This window comes from Anomaloglossus baeobatrachus, chromosome 3 (genome assembly GCF_048569485.1).
Source record: "Anomaloglossus baeobatrachus isolate aAnoBae1 chromosome 3, aAnoBae1.hap1, whole genome shotgun sequence".
In the NCBI taxonomy this organism is placed as follows: domain Eukaryota; kingdom Metazoa; phylum Chordata; class Amphibia; order Anura; family Aromobatidae; genus Anomaloglossus; species Anomaloglossus baeobatrachus.
Genome location: NC_134355.1, coordinates 425954848 through 425970479, shown reverse-complemented (window position 1 = coordinate 425970479; position 15632 = coordinate 425954848). Strand labels below are relative to the sequence as shown.

Here is a 15632-nt window from a genome sequence, read left to right as displayed (position 1 = left end):
CATCTGTCTGGGGGTCCAAGCTGTGGAATCCGGAGGGCACACAGAACGGCCACAACCTCTGGTTGTGGACTTTCTTGTACTCTCTGGGGGTCATTCTGAAGGAGTGTGTTCTTTACTGCAGAACCTCCACCTCAGCAGCATGTCTCTCACTAGGAGCAAGGCTTTACTCTATATGCACTGCATGTAAGCTCATACTGCCTGAACCGAGCACATATCCACATTGGGATGCCTGCTCTAACATGGTGGTGCCTCAGCCTGGAGTCCCCCCAGGGGTTCCTCCGGCTGCTCCAGCCCCGGTGGCTGAACTCCCGGCTTGAGTAGCATCGTTTTCTAAAGCTATCTCCAGTCCTTTGCCGACTCCATGGGACAGCTGTCCCGGACTCTGCTGAGCATGCATCAGCCCCCTTCTCAGGGCGCCTCTGCTGCTCCGACTCGCTCTGCAGAGCTCACAGAGGATTTTTCATCTGTTCCCGGACCCCGTCCTCCTAAACGGAGACGCAGGGACTCTTCTCCTTCCTCGTCCCACGGCTCTGATTCACGAGCTGAAGTGCAGGGCGAGGAGGATGCCTTTACTGTGGGCTCGGACGCTACCTCTATGTACCCCATTGATTTATCTAAGGGGATGCGGATGTTAGTGACTTGATTGCGTCCATTAATTCCGTACTGGACCTCAGTCCACCAGTGTCGGAGGAACAAGCCTCTCTGGTAGAAAAACACCAGTTTACCTCACCTAAGAGAGCAAGGAGTATGTTTTTTTTTTTTTAACCACTCCAGTTTTCAGGCCACTGTGACCAAGCCAGTGTCTGTCCTGACAAACGCTTCCCAAAGCGTAGTTCTGATGAACGTTTTCCCTTTCCACCAGAGGTGGTCAAGGAGTGGGCTCATTCACCAAAGGTAACTCCTCCGGTGTCTAGAATCTCAGCCCGGACAGTTGTATCTGTGGCCGATGGCACCTCACTTAAGGATCCCACTGACCGCCAGGTTGACCTTCTGGCCAAATCTGTATATGAGGCGGCAAGAGCCTCGTTCTCCCCGTCTTTTGCAGCGGTGTGGGCTCTTAAAGCCGTCTCTGCTTCTCTGGAGGAGATGCATTCCCTCACCAGGGACTCTATGCCCGAAATGGTTGCCTTAACTTCCCAGGCTTCGGTTTTTTCATCCTATGCCATGTCTGCCATTCTGGAGGCTTCTCACCGCACGGCGGTGGCTTCCGCTAATTCCCTCGCGATCCGCAGGATCTTGTGGCTTCGAGAGTGGAAAGCAGACGCTTCTTCTAAGAAGTACCTTGCTGGGCTCCCCTTCGCCGGGTCCCGGCTGTTCGGTGAACAACTGGATGAAATTATTAGGGAAGCTACTGGGAAGAGTACTTCCTGGCCACAAACTAAAACCAGGAAACCTGTCCAGGGCAGGAACCAGTCGAGGTTTCGTTCCTTTCGTTCCTCTAACTGGTCATCCTCTAAGCCCTCAGCCTCGTCCACTAACTCAGCCAAGGATCGAAAACCCAGCTGGCGCTCGAAGCCGCGTCCTCAGAAGAGCGGAGGAGCCGCTGCCATTAAGGCAGCCTCCTCTTGACTATCTGGCTTCGCCAGCAACGTCCTTGGTCGGTGGCAGGCTCTCCCACTTTGGCGACGTGTGGTTCCAACACGTCTCCGATCAGTGGGTGCGGGATATCATCTCCCACGGCTACAGGATAGAATTTTCTTCCAGCCCGCCAAACAGATATTTTCTGTCCACTCCCCCCTGCTCCAAAGCCGCCGCCTTCTCTCAGGCCGTGGCTTCCATGCAGGCCAACGGAGTAATTGTACCGGTTCCCGCCCGGGAACGGTTCAGAGGTTTCTACTCAAACCTCTTCCTAGTCCCCAAGAAGGATGGTTCTTTCCGGCCCATCCTGGATCTCAAGCTTCTCAACAAGCATGTTCAGGTGCGGCACTTCGCATGGAATCTCTGCGATCGGTCATTGCCTCAATGACCCAGGGAGATTTTCTAGCATCCATCGACCTCAGAGATGCCTATCTGCATGTGCCAATTGCAGTTTCACACCAGCGTTGGCTACGTTTTGCCATCGGAGAGGAACATTTCCAATTCGTGGCTCTCCCCTTCGGGTTAGCCACGGCCCCTCGTGTATTCACCAAGGTCATGGCAGCAGTGGTTGCGGTTCTGCACCTCCAGGGGTTGGCAGTGATTCCTTACCTGGACGACCTTCTAGTCAAGGCTTCATCCAGTGCAGACTGTCAGCGGAGTGTCTCGCTCACTCTCGCCACGCTTGTTCAATTCGGGTGGCTTGTCAATCTGCCCAAGTCCACTTTGACCCCGACCCAAGACCTTACGTACCTAGGGATGCAATTCGAGACTCTGCCGGCACTTGTGAAGCTGCCCTTAGTCCCTTCATCTGGCGGTACGCTCTCTGCTGAGGCCCCGCCGTCATTCCATCAGGCACCTCATGCAGGTGCTGGGTCAGATGGTGGCGTCAATGGAAGCGGTTTCCTTTGCCCAGTTCCATCTGCGTCCCCTGCAGCTGGACATCCTCCGCTGTTGGGACAAGCCGACCTCTTCCTTGCACAGGCTAGTGGCTCTGTCGCCACAGACCAGGAGCTCTCTTCAGTGGTGGCTTCGGCCCCTCTCTCTGTCCCAGGGACGCTCCTTTTTGGCCCCGTCCTGGGTGATTTTCACCACGAACGCCAGCCTATCCGGCTGGGGAGCAGTGTTTCTCCACCACCGAGCACAGGGCACTTGGACTCTGTCCGAATCAGCCCTCTCGATCAATGTGCTGGAAATCAGAGCTGTGCTCTTAGCTCTCGTAGCCTTTCACCACCTGTTGGCGGGCAAGCACATTCGAGTCCAGTCAGACAACGCGACAGCAGTTGCCTACTTCAATCACCAAGGCGGGACACGCAGCCGCCTGGCAATGTTGGAAGTTCAACGTATCCTTCAGTGGACGGAGGACTCCAAGTCCACCATATCCGCAGTCCACATCCCAGGCGTAGAAAACTGGGAGGCAGATTATCTCAGCCGTCAAACCGTGGACAGCGGCGAGTGGGCCCTGCATCCGGCAGTGTTCCGGTCAATCTGCCGCAAGTGGGGCACTCCGGAAGTGGATCTAATGGCATTCCGGCACAACAACAAGTCCCGGTTTACGTGGCTCGCTCCCACGATCCTCAGGCCTTGGCGGCGGACGCGCGGGTTCAGGATTGGTCCCAGCTCCGTCTGGCCTACGTGTTTCCCCCTCTAGCTCTCTTGCCCAGAGTCCTGCGCAAGATCAGAATGGAGGGCCGTCGGGTCATAATCATTGCTCCAGACTGGCCCAGGCGAGCTTGGTACCCAGACCTGCTCCGTCTGTCCGTAGAGGTGCCGTGGCATCTCCCGGACCGCCCAGACCTTCTCTCACAAGGTCCGTTTTTCCGCCAGAATTCTGCGGCTCTCAGATTGACGGCGTGGCTCTTGAGTCCTGGATCCTGACGGCTTCAGGCATTCCTTCCGAGGTCATCTCCACTATGACTCAGGCTCGGAAGTCTTCCTCGGCCAGGATTTACCACAGGACTTGGAGATTTTTCCTGTCCTGGTGTCGCTCTTCCGGCCATGCTCCCTGGCCGTTTTCCTTGCCGACCATCCTGTCCTTCTACAGTCCGGCCTGCAGCTATGACTATCTCCCCTCAAGGGACAGGCCTCGGCTCTGTCAGTGTTGTTCCAGCGGCGTATCGCCCGACTGGCCCAGGTGCGCACCTTCATGCAGGGCGCATCTCACATCATTCCGCCTTACCGGCGGCCTCTGGATCCCTGGGACCTCAACCTGGTCCTCACGGCCTTACAGAAACCCCCCTTTGAGCCTCTTAGGGAGGTTTCTTTGTTTCGTCTTTCACAGAAAGTGGTCTTTCTGGTGGCCATAACTTCTCTCAGGAGAGTCTCTGATTTGGCTGCGCTCTCTTCGGAGTCACCCTTTTTGGTTTTTCACCAAGACAAGGTGGTTCTCCGTCCGACTCCGGACTTTCTCCCTAAGGTGGTGTCTCCTTCCACCTTAACCAGGACATTTCATTGCCTTCCCTTTGTCCGGCCCCTGTACATCGCTTTGAGAAAGCGTTGCATACTTTAGATCTGGTGCGGGCGCTCCGGATCTATGTGTCACGCACCGCTGCCCTTAGGCGGTGCACCTCTCTTTTTGTGCTGACCACAGGTCAGCGCAAGGGTCTCTCGGCTTCTAAACCGACCCTAGCTCGTTGGATTAGGTCGGCCATATCCGATGCCTACCAATGTTCTCAGGTGCCCCCCCGCCGGGGATTAGGGCGCACTTGACCAGAGCTGTCGGTGCCTCTTGGGCTTTCAGGCACCAGGCTACGGCTCAGCAGGTCTGTCAGGCTGCCACTTGGTCTAGTCTGCACACCTTTTCGAAGCACTACCAAGTGCATGCTCATGCTTCGGCAGATGCGAGCTTGGGCAGACGCATCCTTCAGGCGGCTGTCGCCCATTTGTGAAGTTAGGTTTTGCCTACTTCTCAGTTTCTATTTATTTCCCACCCATGGACTGCTTTGAGACGTCCCATGGTCTGGGTCTCCCCTAAGGAACGATGAAGAAAAAGAGAATTTTGTTTACTTACCGTAAATTCTTTTTCTTATAGTTCCGTAATGGGAGACCCAGCTCCCTCCCTGTTGCCTGTTGGCAGTTCTTGTTCCGTGTGTTTTCACCGGCTGTTGTTGTAGACAGAGGTTCCGGTTATTCCGGGTTTTACTCTATCTCTACTTGTGGGTGGATGTCCTCCTTCAGCTTTTGTACTAAACTGGCTAGATGTGGTCATCCAGGGGGTGTATATGCTCGGAGGGAGGAGCTACACTTTTTAGTGTAGTACTTTGTGTGTCCTCCGGAGGCAGAAGCTATACACCCCATGGTCTGGGTCTCCCATGTCGGAACTATAAGAAAAAGAATTTACGGTAAGTAAACAAAATTCTCTTTTTTCAGACCTTCAATATTGATTGGCTAACCTAGAAATATCTGATTGGTTGGATCTAACAACTGGCATTCCACCAACAAGTGAATGCCATGTTCCGGCGATCGCTGTGGCCTATTTATTGCACAGTATACAATTTCCAGATTTAGGACTCTTAGAAATCTATGGAACTTCTCGTTAAGTAGTGAACTGTAGAGCAGAACTCTTATATGTAATCCAGTAATAAATTCAGAGTATTTTTCTTCAGAACTTAGATGATTTAAAAAAATCTATTACCAGTGCTACCAAAGTGGAATCGGTTCATTGAAATGACGCATTCACGTCTCTTTTTCAGCTAAGTTCTGCTTCAGAGTCACTCATAAGGGACCCGCCAACTGCACTTGTTGTGACACTTGAGGAAGGGGTACCCCCGAAACAATGCAGCGAGTACTGATGAATTGTTGTTAATGCAGTGTGCCTGCAGAACTTGGCTGCATTGGAGCTATGAGCACCTTGGCTTAATTGACTGGTTTCACTTCGGTGAGATTTGTGACATGTACTGCTCTTTTTAAAATTTCCTTTATGATGAAGTAGTGAACAAAAGGATTTTTGTAGTGGTGTTTTGTTTTTTTTTGTTTTTTTTTTTTTTTTTTTAGCCCGGCACAGCTCTGTACATTCTGTATTGACTGCACCTAGTTCTGCAGCTTTTTGCAGTCCAATTCTGACCACAGCCTCTACATAATGCACCCTACACGTTGCAGTAGTTGTGTATCCTGCCGTCTTCACTGAGAATCCATAGACTACCATTCAGACAGAATCCATAATGTCATTATTGAAGCTTTATGGAGAATAGATGAAGCCGGTCTTTTTTAGCGCTAGTAATAGATCTATTAACTCAGGTTATCTTTGTGAATAAATTATGCTTTATTTGTGACAGTCTAAGTCAGATAAAATAAAGCTCTTGTTAACACTACGCGTTTCAGCAGGAATATACTGCTTTCCTCCTTTATTTTATCTGACTTAGACTGTCACAAATAAAGCATAATTTATTCACAAAGATAACCTGAGTTAATAGATCTATTACTAGCGCTAAAAAAGACCGGCTTCATCTATTCTCCATATACTTTCACTCCCTTATGGGATTCCGGTTCTAAAGCTGCTGATAGTAAAAGATCTAATCATTCCAAATACCTTGAGGGAAGACAAACGGCCGCAATCAGTTCCAGGATCTCATGAGTCGGTGAACCTAGGAACCAGGAGCAATCATCTCCCCAGGATACTCAGCCTAACATCGGATAACATCAGCCGAGACAACCCCTTATCCTCCAGAGGATTTACATGATCATCACCGAGGTTGTGCGAGGGCGCACAACCTAATCAGGTGAGAAGTTTTCATTACACTATAATTAAATTGTGCCACGGGTGCTTCTCATAGCGCTACCTTTATCTCTAGTGATTATTGAAGCTTTGGATACATGCTAAAAAGTATATTCTCAATTTTTTGTTTGTAATACAGAAAGTTTATTAACATATCTCCTTTAAACTATGACGGAGTTTGCTCTGCAGTATGGTTTATATTATCATGAGTGGTAATACGTTATATTGAATTCTTATGTTTTTCATTTTTGCGCTGTAAAAGGAAAAAAGGAAAAGGTTTTAGCATATTATGAAGAATCTCACATAGATACTGATGTATTTATTCTGTATTCTGCAGAGCCTAAATCAGCAGCTGGAAAATCAGTGCTCTGAACTCACTAAGACTGTGCAAAAAGTCACCAACCAAAACCAACTACTCATGAGTCAACATCAGCAGGAGCTCAAGGTACCCCAATAATGAATGACTTGACTTCTAAAGCTCCTTTGAGTTTCTTTTATCTTTTTTTTTGCTGTTTTTAATTTGATTCCCAGGTAATACAAGACACTATGGCCAAAAAATTGCAAGAACAGGAAACCCTGCTTAGTGTTGTCCAGACGAGCCTGAGTGGGGAAGTGCAGAAAATACTTAGTGAGAGAACTCAGCTGGAGAGAGAACTGTAAGCTACGCTTCTCTATATTAACACTGACAGTGAGAAGTAAAATTAGTTCTGAGTTATATTGGTTTTGTGCATAACAGTCAGAAAGATTTATTATTAAAGGGATGGTCTGAAGGCTGAAGAAATTTCAATTTAAATTTATTTATTGCCCCATTCTCAACTAATTTCTAATATGGCTTTAGTAAAAAATTCATACCCTTCCCCGACTTCGTGGTCTAGCTACTATTGATTTTTTTTTTCCCCCTTCTTCCTGCCTGATGGCGCTTTGTTTGAGAACCGAGTGCTTGCTGGGATACTCAAACGAAATGTCATGAGGGGGCAGAGGCTGTGATCACTGTCACAGGCCCTGCTCCCTCCCTGAAGCATCATCAGTGAGTCTCGTTTCAGGGGTTGTTCTGTCCCCGCTGAGTCCCTGGCTTTGTCCCTCCTTGTTCGCTGTCCAATCTGCACAGTAACAGCATTTGCCGGCTCAGATCAGTAGAGCCAATACGGTGACCGCTAATCAGGACGCGACACAGACAGAGCCGCAGCATGACAATGAAGTCGGGTGAAGTTAACCCGAGTTCATTCTGATCGTGCGGCTCTTTCTGTGTCTGCTGTCATCTGCCATTCAGCTCTGCTACATGGCTGTCTGTGTCTGCTGTTAGCGGCCATGTAGCAGAGCTGAGTGGCAGATGACATAGTAAAAACGCATCTCTACACATTACACACACTTGGCAAGTCAATAAATAAAAAAACAAAAAAGGGTGCCCAATGCATACGTCACAGAGCACATGATCTAAAGGATCGCACACAAAATTGATCAATTTAACATAGACTACTAACGCACGTGTGACAGCAAATGAACGACCTTCGTGCGATCTCATTAAATCGCATATGCGACCTGGGCGTGTCATCGCATACGAGATCGCACACCTAATTGTAAGGTGTAAAGCTGGCTTTAGTGGACCGGATCCACAGAATCCCTAAGCCTCCAGGACTTAACCCTTCGATTCCCAGAGATACTATTGCCCACATTCACTTCTATAAAACAAAGGAGGCCTTCCTGTTGGGATTAAAAAAGAAACCTTCCTTGCCAGACAGATTTGCTCGCCTTTCGGTGTTTCCAGATCTCTCAGCTGTCACTCTTGCGAGGAGGAGAGAATTCTCCCCTATAAAGGCATTATATATCGTTGGGGTTTCCTTATCAAGCTCATAGTCAGTAAAAATGGTAACACTCGGGTTTGCTTCTCTACTGCGCAACTTGGGAAATTGTTTGACTACTGGGATATTCCACCCCCTTCGTCATCTACCATGGATAAAGATTCACCCCAAAACAGGAGAATTAACCCTGAATGGTTTAAAACGTTCGCCTTTTGAGGTCGTGATTTCCATTTTTCTGGACTTTTTCTGTTTCTGCAGAGGGTGCTGGCTGCTAAATTTTGTGGCTGCGTCCAGCCCACCTGCAGTTTTCTGCCCCACAAGCGTCTTTTGTTTTTTTCGCTCTTACTGTTTTGACTGCCTGTCAGTTTTTGTGTAGCTCCGTCATGATGTGTGAGGAGCAACCTGTTTCTCAGTTTTTCTTTACTTGTTATGTCATGTTATTTGTTGATAGGTCTTGCCTGTTTATACCTTTTCTTTCTGCAGGGTTACTACTCCAAAGGAAGCAGATTCTCGGCTATCACAGCCACTTGTGGCCTTACATACCATGGGTTTAAAGGTATTGTTTCTAGACGTAAAGGGATTAAATTCTCCGCATAAAAGATCATGGGTCTGGAAGGAGGCAAGGAAGGCGAGTAGTGATGTTTTGTGTATTCAAGAATCACATTTATTAGCCCAGGATAATGGTAGAATGAAAAATGTTAATTATCCTCATCAGTTTTTTGCCAATAATGTACACAAAAGGGCGGGTGTGAGAATTCTCATTAAAAGCTCTGTAGCCTTCCAGCTTGAGAGGGTGGTGGGGGATATTGAGGGGAGATATGTCATTTTAATCTCTCTACTAAACAATGTACAATTCACAATTGCTTCAGTGTACGCCCCCCAATGTGGGCCAATTAAAATTCATACGTACATTTTTGTAGCCTTTTAGGGGAGTGGCAAAGGGTTCCTCGGTAATATGCGGAGACTTTAATGTCCCTATGTGTAAATCCCTAGACTGTTCCCACCAAGCCCCGGCCAGAAAGGAGATGGGCAACCTGATCCGCAAGTTTCGTTTTCATGATATATGGCGATATGCTCATGCAGGAGAGAGGGACTATTCTTTTCATTCTCTAAGGTTTAATACCTACTCTAGAATAGATTATATCTTAGTAGATGATTCGTTACTGCTGGGTTGTGACCAGATCAATATAGGCCCCATTACATGGTCAGACCACGCGCCCATTATGTTAACAATTTCCAACGAGGGACCTACCCAGTCTCCTTTCAAATGGAAACTGAATGATTATATCCTCACTAACCAAGATACTAGCGATGAAATCGCTCGGCAATTAACAGAATTTTTTGCCGTTAATGATAATCAAATGGTCTCGGATTAAATTCTTTGGGCGGCCCGTAAGGCCTTTGCTAGAGGTGTCCTCATCAAAATTGCAGCAATGGAGAAAAGGAACAGGTTAAAGGCATTCAATGATAATTTGTCTAAACTTCAACTCCTGGAAACAAACAAGGCCCACCCCTCTGACATTTTCCTTGACTCTATTAGAGGTCTGAGAGATCAGCTGAGATCATTTATGCTGTATTCCTATGAAAAAAAATTAAAAAAGCTTAAATCCAAATTCTATAGCTTGGGTGATAGTCGGTAGGGTCCTAGCAAGTTGTGTGAAGAAAAGGGAGGCTCGGATGGCCATTCCCTTTTTGATTAAGCAAGACGGGTCCAAAGTTTTAAACCCTACTCACATAGCTAGTGAATTTAAAGAATACTATTCCCAACTATATAATCTCAAGTTAGATCCTAAAACACACCAGCCCACAAAGGGTGAAATTTCTTCTTTCCTTGCAAAACTAAATTTGCCCAAACTCTCCCCCACGGCTCTGTCTGCTCTTAATGCCCCCCTTACTGAGGAGGAAGTAGTTTGGGTTATTAACTCCTCTAAGAGACTTTCTGCTCTCGGGCCAGATGGTTTTTCTAATTCTTAATATCGCCAGTTTGCGCAAATTTTGGCTCCATTTTTGGTTAGAACGTTCTCTCTATGGAGGGACTCATCTGACATCCAATCTGAAAGCTTGGCTGCGTCAATTACTACTTTTCCTAAACCGGGGAAGCCTCCAACCTCTGGTAACTTCAGACCTATCTCTTTTGAATTGTGATGTGAAGTTATACGCAAAAGTCTGGGCTAATAGACTCCTCTCGGTTTTGCCGGCCCTGGTCTCCCCTGACCAAGTGGCATTTTTCCCAGGGAGGCAGGCTAGAGATGACTCTAGAAGAGTGATTGATTTGATGGACTTTCTTGAGTCCAGTGGTACACCCAGTGTATTCCTGTCTCTAGATGCGGAAAAAGCATTTGACAGAGTACACTGGGGCTATGTGGACGCCGTTTTGGACACATTTGGTTTCTCTGGTAATATAAAGAATGCTATTATGGCCTTATACAAAAAACCAAATGCTTCGGTCTGTGCAGCAGACTTCTATTCTGATAGATTTGACCTGACTAATTGGATCCGCCAGGGATGCCCCCTTTCTCCTATAATTTTTGCTTTAGTCAGGGAGCCCCTAGCGGAGTCCATTAGGCTCAACCCGGAAATCTCTGGGGTTAAAATAGGCCCTGTAGAACATAAGATCGGTCTATATGCAGACGATGTAATACTCTCTTGCACTGACAGTGAAAGATCATTGATAGGGATCAAAAATGCTCTCCTTGAATTTTCTAGGATTTCAAGCTAAGCGAAGGAAAATCGGTTCTCTTCTCAGTTAATGTTCCACCATCTGTTAGAGAGAGAATCTCCTCACTTGTCCCGTATACTTGGGCCAAGAACGGCTTTTCGTACCTAGGGCTAAAGATTTGTAAACTTTCCAATATTGTCAAACAGAATTTTAATACTTTGCTTGATTCCATTCGAAAGGACATAGACAACCAAATACATTTACAACTTTCCTGGATGGCTCGCATTCAGATAGTTAGATGATGTTCCTACCAAAGATTATCTATTTATTCCGCTGTCTTCCCCTGAGGTTCCCCAAGAGGTTTCTATCTCTCCTTCAGGCAGTTGTGAGCAGATTTATTTGGGCAGGGAAGAAACCTAGGGTTGGTATGTCTAACTTATTTTATAGTTATTCACATGGTGGACTGGGGGTCCCGAATTTTTATTTGTACCATAAAGCAGCAGTTCTAGATGCGTTAAAGGAGTGGTATGATGATTCTAGTGCTCACAGATGGGTACTTATGGAGAAGTACTTAGCCCAGTGTGGGACTTTGAGATTTCTACTGGAGGCGCAAGTACTTAGTTCCTTTGCCCCCTCTCTTGCCCTGCAGACAATGAAAGTGGCATTTTCTTACTGGTCTGATCTAGTCTCTACTCATCAGGTGATTAAATTTGAGTCTATTTCCATTAGAGCCTTAGAGCTTCATGTGGATGGCTTCGCATTAGGCAATTGGATGAGGAATGGTATTATGGTCATGAAAGATATCCTCTTAATTCAGGAGTTGAAACCTTTCTGTCCTAATGGATGAATTTGGCCTTCACAGAAATAACTTCTACCAGTATCTGCAAATTCGGCATTTTTTAAATTCATGTGCATTTCCCAAATTCATGTGCATTTCCCTTATCCTGTCATATTGCTGTTTGCTCCCCGATACAGCATTTATTTAGTTCCTCCTCCCCTCAAAAACACGGCCTCTCAGTAGTATATAAAGTGTTTAATTCCCCCGGTAATGGTCCTAAACAAGCGTATATGAGATGCTGGGAAGTGACTCTTGCTTTTTTCTCAACCCCAGACCAATGGGGTCTGGCGACCTGCAGAAATATTCCTCCTTTATCAATCATCTTGAGCAGCTTAAGAAAGTTCACTTTGACTGGTACTACACCCCGCTGAAGATTTCCAAATTCCATAGTTCCTATCCCCAATCTTGCTGGAAGGGCTGCTCAGGTGTTGGTTCCCTAGGGCACGTGTGGTGGGATTGCCCGCTCATCCGGCCTTTTTGGGAAGAAGTGTCTAACATTATTACCTCAGTTTCAGGCCTGGCTGGAAGTTTGAGCGGTCCGCGAGCGGTCTTGGGGATTGGTTTACATGTGTTCCCTGGCGATTTGAGACCAATTGTGTCACACATTCTAATTGCAGCACGTATGTGTTTGGCAGACCACTGGAGAGAAAAAACTATCCCCTCAAAATTGGAAATTATCCAAAAAATCAATAAACATTACCAATACGAGCTCCTTCTGACTTCTGATCTGTCTACCAAAAATAAAATTAGGAATCATTGGTCCTCCTAGGTGGTGTCCAAATTTTCGTCCTTCCAGTCCTGATTGATGGACCTGTTATTTTATTACCTATCATCCCTACCCTTGGCTCTCATGGTGTAATTTGTATGCCCTAACCCTACTATGCAGAATTTTCATCTATTATCTGTCTTTACTTTTAATTTTATTGTCCTGCTGTTATAGGATACATTTTTCAACTGCCCGCATGTTTGTTGCGGTTGTATAACCTGTATTGTGCAAAATCTTAGTAAAATCTATTGAAATAAAAAAGAAATTAGATTGGGACAATAAATAGATAGGGACGTAGATTGAAATCTCTTCAGCCTTTGAACCACCCCTTTAAAGATTTGCGTTACTCACTTCTGCATGTCGTTAACTGCGCTCATGAATTGGCTTCAGCAAGTGCTTGCCAGGATATGTGAATGGCCAGCAGGTATCATTCACCTGTCCTATTCTTTATAATACAATACTTGCTGGCAGTGCACATGTCCTGGGAGGCTGCTCTAGGCAGAGTGCGTCAGCGCCATGCACCCCCCTATGGAGAAGAAAGTGTTGAACATAACTGGAATTTGCAAAGTTACATTTAAATAGTTTTTTTGGGGGGGGGGGGGGGTTTGCAATGAGTAGCTTTTTTTTGGGGAGGTCTTTCTTGTGCACCCATTCACCTCTACATAATGTATAGCAGAGGATAGACCCACACCAACATTACATTATATTACCTGCCTGACTTGATTTGTTTTAAAAGTAAAGAAGAGAATTCAGTCTTTGCTGCAACATTTCTTGACAGTTACATTGCAAAATACCAGTTATGAACAATTGCTGTCTGAAAGCGTTGGTGTGAATCAATTCGCACAACTCGGTCCTTTGGCCGCACCAGTTATTTGTGGCTCGTGGGCAGGACACATGAGAACCGCTTCTTACTCGATGACATCCTCTGTTTCTCTTGACTTAGCATCATGTAAGATGCAGTTCTTATAGCTCCTTCTCAACGGCTGCAAATTCCTGACATGGCCAATGGATCAGGTCTTGCAAATGGATCCGCACTGAATCTGTTGTCTTATTTGCAGAGAAACACTTTGTACTGAGCACAGCAAATGTACAGAAAAAGTGAAACATAGTGAGCAGAAAAAAGGGGCTCAAATGGAATTACAAGAAAACACCATCGCTGGTCTGCGAGCCGATCTGGACTCTGCCCTCCAGAACAGGACGAGTCTAGAAAAAGAAAAGATGCTGCTACAGGAGGAGGTAAAAAACCGACAATGTCAATATGTCAGACAGATGTGTATTTGGTTATTTAGCAGACGTACACTACCTCTAAAGCGGGCTTTATACGTTACAAAAATCTAACGGTGTCGGCGGGGTCACGTCGTAAGTGACGCACATCCGGCATCGTTAGTGTTGTTGTAACATGTGACCGCTACGTGCGATTGCGATTGAACGTAAAACCGTTCATCGCATACACGTCGTTCAAAACCTAAAAATTGAACATCGGATTGTTCAATGTTCCCGAGGTAGCACACATCGCAGTGTGTGACACCCCGGGAACGATGAACAGATCTTACCTGCGTCCTGCGGCTCCCACCGGTAATGCGGAAAAAAGGAGGTGGGCGGGATGTTTTACGTCCCGCTCATCTCCGCCCCTCTGCTTCTATTGGCTGTCTGCCGTGTGACGTCGCTGTGACGCCGAACCTTCCCTCCCACTCAGGAAGTGGATGTTCGCCGCCCACCTCGAGGTCGTATGGAAGGGTAAGTACGTGTGACAGCAATTAATCGTTTGTGCGACACGGTCAACAAATTGAACGTGTCGCACATACGATGGGGGCGGGTCACATCGCATACGATATCGTATGCAGAATTGAAAGGTGTAAAGTAGGCTTAAGATAATGAGGTGTAAAAGACATTTTGTGATATAATTTGTTTGACATTTTCATCTTATTTGGGATCATCTTGATTATGCATGTTAATTTAATGGGGGAGGGGAAGAATTCCTTGACAGACATCTGGCATCGCTATATTTTCCTTGGAGAACAAAGATTGGTCACACTGAAATCCAACATGCTCGATCGTTCTCTCTCCATACGCCTTCTGCCAGAGTACAGTCTGGATGCCTCTATACTCGTATTGTCGGGTATCCAATGTGTTTGGGTGTTCTTCCAGCTACTCACAAATTATCAAACTGCCTGATTCTCGTTGAGTTATTACCCATATCCTGGTATCTGCTCCATGCCCTTGAAACTATGCTCGAAGACACAGACTCCTTTGTTTTGATGGCATGTATGCACGTGCCATCATGGATGGAGGAATTGGACTATCTATGCAAGAATCAATCAGAAAAGATAAGGAGAAAGTAATTTTGTGTGGACACCACTTCCCTATTTAAGGGTGTCTTTCTGTTGCCCCGTGACTTTTAATTGTGTCAAAGGAGGAGAAATTGATTCACAATAACTTTTTCTTCCTAATGGACAGATTGCTATTCCAGAAGTATTATTAAAAGTCCAATTTGTGAGTATCAGCTCATCGTGTATATGCTCTCTCCTGGCTTCTCCCTGGAGAACGGACAGGCGCTGCCACAGCCCAATATTATTAAAAGTGTATTCCCATCTCCAAGATCCTATCCCAATATATACTACATATTATAATAATATTTGCTGTATTTCTCTAATTAGAAATGTAGTATAGTTCTCATGATATAGCCATGTCTTTTACCTCATGTGCAGCGCATTGCAGTTAGGGTATCTATGGTTATTACGACCACAAGCAATTAATGAAAACTATGAATAACTAAGCTACAATGCCCTGCATATGAGGTAACAGACATGGTTATAACAGAGCTATACTGCGTATTTGCTAATATTATTATTACTACTCCTACTACATATTAGGATGGGATCTTGGAAACGGGGAAAAGCCTTTAAGTTGAAATAATACTGTGATGTTTAAAGGGGTTGGACACTTTTTTCTTTGTTTCAAGAAGTGCATTGAGGACATGATTTTCTGGCACTTACTAATGTATACGTATTACAAGTTCTCTTCCTGCACTTGTTAATTCAGCCTTCCTCACAAACTGCACAGCGCTCCTTTCCATAAAATGATGGTTCGTGAAGGAACATATGATCTGCATCTTCCAGCTAAAAACATTTCAGATTAGAAAACTGTTTCTCAGTTGGAGGAGGTTGATGGACAGGACTGTTCCCAGAGAGGAGGGGGAGCAGTGATGGCAGATGCCGGGTCACACTGAATTACAGGTAGTGTGATGATAAAGGACTACAATGGGTATCTCATATTTATAG

At 46.1% G+C, this 15632-nt stretch overlaps 1 protein-coding gene across 6 annotated transcripts in view; it reads left to right on the top strand.

Moving 5' to 3' along the window:
* CCDC150 (coiled-coil domain containing 150) overlaps positions 1-15632 on the top strand; it is a 209808-nt gene that overhangs the window by 70534 nt on the left and 123642 nt on the right. For all 6 annotated transcript variants that reach the window (XM_075340359.1, XM_075340362.1, XM_075340361.1 and 3 more), the window contains exons 10-12: positions 6627-6734; positions 6821-6945; positions 13410-13587. In XM_075340359.1, coding sequence (XP_075196474.1) covers positions 6627-6734; positions 6821-6945; positions 13410-13587 — 411 coding nt within the window. The remainder of the gene's footprint in view (positions 1-6626; positions 6735-6820; positions 6946-13409; positions 13588-15632) is intronic.